Genomic DNA, 11024 nt, shown 5'->3' with positions numbered 1-11024 from the left:
TTTTTTCTCATAGCGATGAGAACCTCCTCGTGTGGAGTCCTTCATTAGTCTCCGCTTGGAAACTTTGCGTTATCTTCGAGCGCTGAAGCCGTTTCCACTGATGCAGGCGCTTAAAAGGCAGCCCTGAGGCCATGACGTCATTTGAGCGCCGACGGAGGAAGGGCCCTCTTCCTCTGGCGTCCCCTTTGGTGTGCGCTCCGGAGGCTGAGAGTGGCTCGCAGACAGGCACGTGCGCTGCTGAATGGAGCTGGTCGCTGGCTGCTACGAGCAGGTCCTTTTTGGGTTCGCTGTGCACCCGGAGTCCAAGGCGGGCGGCGATCGCGAGGTAAGTGCCGAGGGACCGCCGCAGGTGTGGGCGGACAAAGGTCTGGTGTGCTTTCCACAGGACCCAGGTAAACTGTATGAGCTCTTAGGGAGTAATTGGCGAATCAAGCTCAGGAGACTTTAAGTACAAGTTAGCTTTTTAAAACATGGAGTAGGCATTTCACAAAACGAGATAATGTCTGTTATCGGGGATATTTTTGACCACGGTGCACGAAGGAAGCTGGCATTTCTGCAAACGGGTAAATGAGTCGTCGAGTATGGATTTAAAGGTCGCTCCCATAAGTTGACAGCCAGTTTGGATGTTCAGGATTTAATGAGGAACAGTTCGCTTTTCCACTGAGTTTCTGTCCTGAGTTTTAAAAAATATTAAAACTGGATCAAGATAAATCCCTCGTTGATGAAGAAAATGACACGAATTCATTATTATTGGACCCTTACTTTGGGGCCATTATTTGCAGTGACGTTGTAAAGAAGCCAAAGGTATGGATCCTGCAACTAAAGATCTTCCCGACATAAGAGGGGAGAGAGGACTGGGAGACATACACGAAAGAAATTACAACAAAATATAAGCATTTTACAGGACGTGTGAATAAAAAATTCAGTAAATTACTATTAGTTAAACAGATAGTTAGGATATACCCAGAATTAGAAATAAGATCTTTTAGCCCAGGACAATTTTTACTGTTAAGCAATCCCAGGTATCGCTTCAAAACCTGTTTCACTGAGTCTTCTTTCTGGAGAAGTCAAGGTGCCAGTCTTGAATTAACCAGAAAATTGGAAGTATATGACTTGACTAATTGCTTTTGTTTATTTTGTTTTCTTCTCTGGTTATTAATGTGTCTTTGGCTGAAAGATGACATTTTTTGAATATTTAAAGCTGATGCTACTGATTCTATTCTCTTTGTAGCAGTGTTGCTTACTACAGACACAGGTAGTCCTCAACAATCCTCTGAGGCAGATACAGTTGGCCCCATTTTAAAATGAGGAACCTCAAGTTAACATAGGTTAAGTGACCCGCTCAAGGCCACACAGCTGGTATTTGGCAGACTTGGGACTCAAATGCCTAGGTGTCTCTGACACTTGAAGCTCCTAACCATTACCCAATATTTCTTCTAAACCTAGACAGATAGCCCAGATAGCCAACATTCCTTCTGTAAGATGCACAAGCAAGGGTTATTCTTTGATGTATGGTCATAGCAGCCCCTCGGGAATATTGTGCCTTTACTCAAAAGAGGCTCCCCTCGGTTTTCATTGATGGAAGAGCTATTTGTTGCGGTAGTTATTTAGGAATTAATTTGCAATAACACATCTTAAGTGTGTTCAAACAAATTTTGGTGGTTTTTTTCTTCCTTGGTTTGTTCTTTTTGCTAATAGTTCTTGATGCATCTCCTTCAATTTGAGAGGTGTGTGTGCACTCAATCACACTCATCCAACCCAAAAGTTACATGTCAGTCAGTGTAGAGTTCTTGAGGCTTCATTGGTCATGCTCTAGGGCTTATGTTCATACTAATGAAACATACTCTTAATCTGTTTATTTTTCTTTATAGGACTTGTCATTATACTTATATCTATGTAACATATTAATTTGTTTATTGTCTGTCTCTCCCACATGGATGGCAGCTCCATTAGAATAAGTTCACTGCTATATGTCAACTACCTAAAATGATACCAGGCACATAATAGTCATTTAGTATTTGAGTGAATAAATTCAGATCAAAATGTGAACATTTGAATGAATGAACAGTAGGTGAGTCTCACATATAAGTAAATATAATAAGGAGCTAAGGAGTTGGATGGGACCTTAACGTCTCTGTAGTCTGGTCTCCGTAATTGTTTTGGAGTCACCATACTTAGCGTTGCACTCCCATCTTCTTGCTTCAGCTTTCTTGTTCAGTTCTCGGGCTCTTTGTTTTCATCTAAATATCATTGCATGTTTTTTTTCTCCATTTGTAGGCTCCTTTGGTAGCCCTCATGGATCGTGGAACCACTTACCTGTTTCTAGAGAACTATGATAATGATTGTGACATTGATTGTGTGTTTCACTCCGCAGCAGAAATGGACTCCTGTGGCTGACTTTACTCACCATGCGCACACTGCCTCCTTGTCAGCAGTGGCTGTAAATAGTCGTTTTGTAGTCACTGGGAGCAAAGATGAAACAATTCACATTTATGACATGAAAAAGAAGATAGACCACGGGTCTCTAGTGCATCACAATGGTAAGAAAATGATACCCTGTTAGATAACAATGTTGAGGCATTATTCCTTTACAGATTGACTCTCGAGTTCATTAAGCACGTTCTGTGCTAGGAAATACAGAAATGAGAAACATGGGATTCTTTGTCCTTAAGTTGTTTACAGTCTGTATTGGGAGGTGCTTTACTCAGTTGGGGGGAAGGGGAAGAAATGAATTTTCACTAAAAACTTCCTTAAAATGACATCTGAATTACCTTAAAGAGAAATATCAGTTGTTAGCCAGCTGAAGTTTGCAAAGAGGGAGAAAGGGCATTCCAGGCAGAGCAGGCAGCATTTTGATAGCTAATTTTACTGAGGGTATCATGTACCAGCAGTGTGCCCAGAAGGTACCGCTATATCTTCAGTTCAGAGAAGAGAAAAATCTTGGTTCAAAGATGTTTCATGACTTGTCCAAGGTCACAGAACAATGGAAGTAGAACTTGAACCTACGTCTAGAGCCCATGTATTCTGGAAAGTGGAAAGGAAGAACTCAAAATAGTAGAATCAATTAGATATGTACTTAGTTTAGGGAAACGCAGCCAAAGAAGTTAGTTTCCTGCAATTAAAGGCAGATAAGATTGGTGACGTTTTTCCTACCCTGTCTTCATATGTTTCAGAAGTGCCACACCAAGCGTGGTTGTCTAGCAGTAAATTTGGAGTGATCAGTGTCTTTCTTTTATTAGGTGGTTCTTAGCTACTTTGACAAGTGTCTTGTTTTACACAGAAGCTAGGCTTTGAGTGATTTCAACATATGTTCCTTTTCCTCTCTGTCTTCTACTCCCAGTTCGTACAAGAAAAGCTCTCTTTCTAAGGCTTGGAAGAAATAATTTCAACAAAGCTGGTGTGTCCAAACCGTTATTGTATTCAACAATAAGAAAGGAACTTAGAAGGAGTTTGGATGGGGGACGAATGAAGTAGGGCCCACGATTTCCTTCCTTCCTTCCTTGTAGTAATCTTGGTTTTCTAACAGTTGGTAATCGATAAGCTCTTTTCCAGAGAACAGATGGAGTCATGGGCTGAAGGAGTAGATGTGGGAAAGCAAAATTCCAGGGTAGGAAATAAGATAACCGGGAAAGAGGAAAACACAGGCAGAGATAGCTAAAGCCTCCCACTTTGAGATGGTGGTATGTAAGCCCATATTGTCTTAGTGCATTTTTTGGGGGGTGCAAAATTATGCATCAGAGCTCTTTGGCTTTTTCAATATAAAGGGTAACGTAAAGAATTGACCAGGAGGTGTGCAGATGAACAATGATGACCCAGGTTTCACATTCTGTAAATGACAAAATAGTAAATACTGAGGCTTAGTGGCCATGTGGTCCCTGTTAGGATGACTGGCCTGTGCCGTGGTGCAAAGCAGCCATAGGCGTCTTGTAACTGAATGAGAGAGGCTGTGTTCCAGTAAAACTGCACTTACAAAAGCAAGCCGCTGGCCATATTTGTTCTGCAGACAGTTTTGCTCACCCCGAGCTGTAGGGCGGCTAAGCTGGCTGACAAGCTTCAAAATGGGGAATTTCACTTGAGGACAAATGAATAATGGCATGGACTGCTTTGGGGAGCTAGAGAAATGCGGGGCTCTTCCATCACTTCACCTCCCTTCAGCCTCTTAATATTTGAGGACAATGAACGTATCTCCCAGTCTCAAGAGCTGTAGGGGAAATTCATAGGCAATCCAGACTTCAGTTTACATGTAGGGGAGTGGAGTGTTTTGTGAAGAAATTGAAAAGATGTAGGAAAATTTGTTAAGTACAGGAAGGAGATTATAGAGGGCACAGTGGAAGAGTGTAACATTTTAAGTTCTTATGACTGAATCAGAACTATGGAAAAGTCGAATCAAAATCAGCTCTGGAGTAATAATTGGTTTACGGATGATTGGGTAGCTAACTATTTAGAAAGTCGAAGTCATGTGGCTGTACATCGCGGCTTGTTCCCCAGGTGAGCTGTTAGCTGCTTAGTTTTGATTGACTTCTGCTCAAACAACCCTTCCACCTCGCTCCTACATGTATGATTATGGAGATTTAGAGCATGAAAGTGGACTTATGAGCTTAAATCTATACCTAGGCATATGAAGAGAAACTGCTGAAAATATTTGTATAGGCTTGAAACTGTTATATTAAAAAAATTAATTTCCTCACTTAAGATATTAAGGTTTATTTCAGTAATACTTACATTGGATGTTTTACTTACCGCAGCATAGCCTTCAAACTAGAAATGGAATTTGCATTCAAAATGAACATCACTTTTGCCTATTTTGTTTCTCCACAGGCACAATAACTTGCCTGAAATTCCACGGCAACAGGCACTTAATCAGTGGGGCGGAGGACGGTGTCATTTGTGTCTGGGATGCAAAGAAATGGGAGTGCCTGAAGTCAATTAAAGCGCACAGGTGAGTCCTGCTCTTGCCCGTGGGTGGTCTCCAAGTGCCAGTTAAGTTGGGGGCTAACTGTTGGTTTCCTTTTAGAGGCCATGTGACCTTCCTTTCTATTCACCCATCTGGCAAGCTGGCCCTGTCTGTGGGTACAGATAAGACGTTAAGGTAAGTCATTAGTGCCCAAGAGCAACTTGACTAAGTGATGGTCTTTGTTCTCCAAGTACAACAGGAACCCACCGCCAGGGTATCTTTTACTACAGCGAGTAGATGCTGTTTCTGTATTGCCTCACACCTGTCAGCCATTTAAAAATACTGCGATACAAGGAAAGGTTGAAAGCTAGTGGAACTTTTCACACTGGGAGGAAAAAATGATAAGCTCTGTGTTCACATTACATTTCATTTCATATGTACATTACATTTCAGTCATTGTAAGCTTAGATGTAAAGAGGAGCATCGTCCTAGTAAATGTTTTACAAGGTGAAACCTTTGGAAAATAAAGGGATGTGGGAATACTCTTTTAATGAGTTAATCTTGCTTGATAATAAATATTACAGATGTTACTATAAGAAGATGGCAGTTCTTCTAAATAGCCATGTATCTAGTAAATTGTCATTTGAGTGTGTCTTCATTATGCTTACCTTTACACATAGTAGAAGTTAATGATCGTGCTATAAGTGAGCTTCTTGTTTTGCAGAACATGGAATCTTGTGGAAGGAAGATCGGCATTCATAAAAAATATAAAACAAAGTGGGTATTTTTGTTTGGAATGTATTTGATAATACCTTGGTGGAATATGAATACACACACACATACACACACACACACACACACACACACTCTTGTGTGTGTGCCTATACACATTTATGTACTTGCATGATGATGGTTACCTCTGAGAGCAAAAGCTTTCGGTTACTTTCTCTTCCCATTTTAGATTGGGGTTCCTGTGGCTCTGCCACCTACCAGCTCTGTCCTTTAAGGATTCTTTGAACCCAGTTTATTGTCTAAAATTTAACATGCAAAATGTATCATGAGTTTGTTGTGAGTATTCAGTAAGATAATGGCTATGAAAATATACAGAATAAATATTTGCTATTTTTAAAAATAAATATTTGCTATTTTTATTATTACTGATCATTTTATTTTTATTTATGAAATTAAAAAAGCTTTGTTTTTTAACTTAACAGATGCTCACATAGTGGAATGGTCCCCAAGAGGAGAGAAATATGTGGTTGTCATACTGAATCACATAGATGTCTATCGACTTGACACAGCATCTGTTAGTGGCATCATCACAAATGAAAAGCGAGTGTCTTCTGTTACGTTTGTTTCAGTAAGTGGTCAGAAATCAGTGATAGACGATTAGTGTGTACACGACGGTCAGAACTGTTGATGACATTCTGGATACTGTTCTTTTCCTCTCTCCTAGGAGTCTGTCCTTGCAGTGGCTGGAGATGAAGAAGTTGTAAGGTTTTTTGACACTGATTCCCTAACGTGCCTCTGTGAATTTAAAGCGCATGACAACAGGTTTTTGTTTTTTTTCAATTTCTGTGTATATGTGTAAAGTCCCAATAAGTGTTATATATGCAATAGTTTTATAAAGCAGGGTACATGTTTTTTATGAACAACTGCAGAGACAGACATACCTGCATATATATATATATATATGATACCTATGTGGAAATGTCTTCTTGGCTTTAGTGATGCAAAAGCGGTGACGTTGTCATCAGGACTAGTCATTTGCACAAGAGAATTTTCCAATAATTTCATTATACTTGGGGCCTGGAATCAACCATATTTGAATGGGGGAAAAAAATTAAACAATCTTGAACTTTGCCCCAACCGGTCCTCCCTTTTTGCTTAATTCCCTCTTTCACCTCCCTCCCTCCCCACTTTATACCCTATTTGTTTTTCCTGCAGGAGAAAGAAATGACATTACTGACTTCTGTTTTGTGGCAGTCTCTGTTGCCTCTTACTGTTCATTATTTCTAGGGGTAGACACTGAGTCTCAGAGTAAATAGGTGACTGGGCCAAGATTACCCCACTGTTAGGTGATGGAGCTGGGATCCAAACCCAGCTCGATCTGCCTGCTCCTGCATTTTCCCTATAATTTTGAAAAAAGGTGATAATGTATAGAGTTACACTTTAATGTGTTTGTTTTATTTGCATGTTCCCCTACATCTTAGTTCTTATTTTCTTTCTTTTTTTTTTTTTTTTTAAAGATTTTATTGGGGAAGGGGAACAGTGTGTACTTCCAGGCCTTTTTTTTTTCCCCCAAGTCAAGTTGTTGTCCTTTCAACCTTAGTTGTGGGGGGCGCAGCTCAGCTCCAGGTCCAGTTGCCATTTTCTAGTTGCCGTTTTCTAGTTGCAGGGGGCGGAGCCCACCATCCCTTGCGGGACTCAAGGAGTTGAACTGGCAACCTTGTGGTTGAGAGCCCACTGGCCCATGTGGGAATCAAACCCGCAGCCTTAGGAGTTAGAAGCTCTAACCGCCTGAGCCACCGGGCCGGCCCCAGTTCTTATTTTCTAAATACGTAATAGGTTTTGAGAAATCTCTCTTGGTAAATACTCAGATAAATACTTTGTAAATAATGCAATCAGTATACAGGCCGTAGTTAAGGTGATCAGGGAAGGGGAAGTGAGACCTTAGGGATAAAAAAGGAACTCTTTCTAGCAGGAGAGAACGGCAGGCGCACTGATCCTGAGGCAGGGAAGAGCTGGGTGTATTTCAGGAACAGATAGAAGATCTGTTAGATAGAAGACTAGACGAGATTGAGCCAAGTGGTGCACAGCCGTGTAGGCCGTTGTCATCAGGAGCTGAGATTTTACATTAAATGCCTTTGTAGATTTTGTTGTGTTTCTTATTATGGAAAAATTTAAAGGCAGATAGACCAGTTTAAGGAAGCAGCCCCTACAGACCCACCACCAGCTTCAGCAGTTGTCCTTTTATAGGCAGCCTTGCTTCATAAATATCCCTAGCCACTTCCTCCTGTCCCGTGGTACTCTAACACAGATCCTAGGTTTGTAGGATTTTAAGCTTGGGAGTAACATGATTTGATTGACATTTTTAAAAATTGTTACGGGGCAAAAGTGAAAGCAGAGACCAATTAGACTACTTTATCATTCAGAAGAAAAATGATAGTTACTTTCACTAGGGGTGGTGGCCCTGGAAGTGAGAGGAATGGATGTATAGGAGGAAGCCTTGATTCATCTCGTCTTACTTTTTTCTCTCTGTACTGAACTTGTAGTTTCTTGCGGTGAGGGGCTTTGTTTAAAATAGTATATTTCCTTTGCGATAACCTGATTATTTATAGTTATAGTCATCTTTACAACTTTTTCTTAAGATATGGTTAACAGTCAATTTTATCTTAGAATTTAGACGCTGAAAAATGACTCCCTGACTCATGGGATGTGAAGCGTAGTTATGTTTTAGCAACATTCATGGAGCAGTTTGGAAGCACTTGAAACATTGAAAAATCAAGACTGTGTGTACTATTGTACTACTTGAAGAAAGAATCTTTTGTGATGTTAATATTTCTATCCTAGGGTAAAAGACATGTTCAGTTTTGAAATTCCAGAGCATCATGTTATTGCTACAGCATCGAGTGATGGTTTCATCAAAATGTGGAAGCTTAAGCAGGATAAGGTCAGTGTCTGAGCACAATATAAATATACTCTAATGCAAGTCTCGTTATCAGTATTACTTTGAGTTAAGGGAGGTGCAATTTTTTTTTTAAGGGTCACAAGTCAGAGATCTTTAATAAGCTTTTTAAATCTCTTCCAGGCCTGATTGAGATTTCATGGTTTTAAAGTTAGGGTTCCACAGTGCTGTTCAGGGGTTGGAATGGGTGAGTCTGAGCTGACAGGATCTCAGAACTGCTGTTTCAATCAGGGAAATGCTACTTGCTTCCTTTTCATTTATTGAGGCTCTCTGTAAAAATTTGTTAGATAAAATTACTGCCATTAGTGTGGTGGCTGGTTAACTCAGTTGGTTAGAGTGCAGTGCTCTTAACGTTGCCGGTTTGATCCCCCCATGGGCCGCTGTGAGCTGCATCCTCCACAACTAGATAGAAACAGTTACTTGACTTGGAGCTGATGGGTCCTGGAAAAACACACTTAAAATAAATAAAAGTTAAAAAAAAAATACTGCCATTACTTAAAAAATTTTTGGAAATTCCTGATCAGTTATGGAACTAACAATAGTTTTGAATGAGATAATTGAAAAATTAAATTCCCTTCGATGGTCTCCCTCTCATACACTGTCTTGCTTTATCATGCTTAGTTCTCATAAACACATTCTGTGAATATGGTTTGTAAGTGCCTACTTTGTGCAAAGTTCTTTGTTGAAAGAACAAGAAATGAACAAGACAGTCCCTTTCCTTAGTGAACTTAAAATTTCTGAGTTCTCAGAAATTGGTTCTGAACGACGTAGTCAAACCAATCATGAATCAAGATAATACATGTCTTCTTCTAAATAGCCTATTTTATTCTCAGGAAAATTTTTAAATTCCCATGTTATGAATTTTTCTTTCTTGTTTTAGAAAGTTCCCCCATCTTTACTCTGTGAAGTAAACACCAAAGCCAGGCTGACGTGTCTCGGAGTGTGGCTAGACAGAGTGACAGACACGAAAGAAAGCCAGCTTCCAGCTGCAGAGCCTTCTGGTAAATGAATTTGATCATTTAAAAAAATGGAATGATCTGTTATCTTTTGAATTGTTGAAGTGAAGGAGATCCAGATAACTTCACTTTATTGTCAGCCTGTGTTTGTTTCAAAGGGAAAAAACGATCTTTAAATGCACTGTCTCTTATGTTTTAGTAAGTGAAGAAGAGCAGTCCAAAGGCAACAAAAAGGAATCTGGTGATACAGTGCAGGAAGAAGAAAGGCAGTCAAAGCTTAACACGAAGAAATGTGCTTTAACTGGTGTCAGCAATAAGCCAACAAAAGGAAGTAGCCAAGTGTTGACCAAGAAGAGGAAAATGGTAGAGACGTTGGAAAAAAAGAAAAGAAAAAAGGAGAAAATACGAATGATGCAGTGAATCCCAGATTTCTCCTAAGAGAAAAACTTTTTAGATGGAATCATTCTTTTCAAATGTAACTAAATTTTTTTTCCCTGAGTAAAAGGAAATGTACAGCTTTGGGAGAAAATGTACAGCTTTAAAATCACTATATCATTTTTAGATGGTTTGTTTTTTTTAAACGGTGGTAAAACTATTTTTGGTAGGCGACTATTTTATTAATTATGGTGATGTATAGTATGTTAATGTATAATATATAATTTTTACTGTTGTGTAAGGCAAATAAAGAACTTTCTCAAAGTAATGTAGTTTAAAAAAATACAAAATCTTGAACACATTCTTTACCAGAAGTAGATAAAAGTTATTTTTCAAATTTTTCTCCTAAATGGGGGAAGAATTAAAAAACAGCCTTACTTTAGCTTGTTCAAATGGTTCTAGTAATTTTAATGCAGATTTTGTTAACAAAAGGTATAAAAAGATTTTCATATTAGGATGTTGGGACAAACAAAATTATGGACATATAATATGTATGTATAAAGCATATATTTAATTTTAGAGCTGCATACATAAGAAGGTTATTAGAGAGGTTGCCAAACCTCGTTAAATTGTTTTTTTTCCAAGCAGTGGATGACATGGTAATTTAAGGGCAGGAAAAGGACATTTCCATTTTTTTCCCCATCCATTTCAGGCCATAAAAAATTAGCTAATATGACAAAGGTAGTCTTAAATTCAGCCAGTTGATTAATATTGTCATCTTCTTTCCTCAATAGATTACTGAATGTTTTGAAAAGACACATTAATAGGGGATTTTAGGTTTGAATTAGCTGGACAGATGTCAAGTACATGAAGCCACTAGAGGAATCCCTCCTGATTAGGCAAAATACGATACCTGACACTTGGAGACCGGAGTTGCCTCTCACTTCATAGGAGGAAATCATCTCGGGAATGAATCAAATTATGTGTCTGATGTTTTTGTCTACCTCTTTTTTAACTTATTTCAGGCCCATAAACAGAGAGGAGTGTAGATTTGGTTTTGTTTTGAGACTTTAGTTTTTTAAGAGCTGTTTAAGGTTTATAACAAAACTGA

At 39.2% G+C, this 11024-nt stretch overlaps 1 protein-coding gene across 2 annotated transcripts; it reads left to right on the top strand.

Moving 5' to 3' along the window:
* Positions 1-160: 160 nt before the first annotated feature.
* PAK1IP1 (PAK1 interacting protein 1) lies at positions 161-10258 on the top strand. Of its 2 annotated transcripts, none has more exons than XM_019752345.2 (10): positions 161-325; positions 2378-2540; positions 4819-4939; positions 5015-5089; positions 5619-5671; positions 6109-6254; positions 6351-6448; positions 8468-8567; positions 9463-9583; positions 9738-10258. In XM_019752345.2, exons 1-10 carry the CDS (start codon positions 242-244, stop codon positions 9956-9958), a joined length of 1182 nt encoding a protein of 393 aa, XP_019607904.2. In that variant the 5' UTR covers positions 161-241; the 3' UTR covers positions 9959-10258. The 2 variants fall into 2 exon arrangements, with proteins under 2 accessions (XP_019607904.2, XP_019607903.2); XM_019752344.2 differs by having other exon boundaries at positions 162-325; positions 2375-2540.
* Positions 10259-11024: the final 766 nt, after the last annotated feature.

The sequence above is a fragment of the Rhinolophus sinicus genome, linkage group LG06, assembly GCF_036562045.2.
Source record: "Rhinolophus sinicus isolate RSC01 linkage group LG06, ASM3656204v1, whole genome shotgun sequence".
NCBI lineage: Eukaryota > Metazoa > Chordata > Mammalia > Chiroptera > Rhinolophidae > Rhinolophus > Rhinolophus sinicus.
This window is presented reverse-complemented; position numbering and strand designations above follow the sequence as displayed.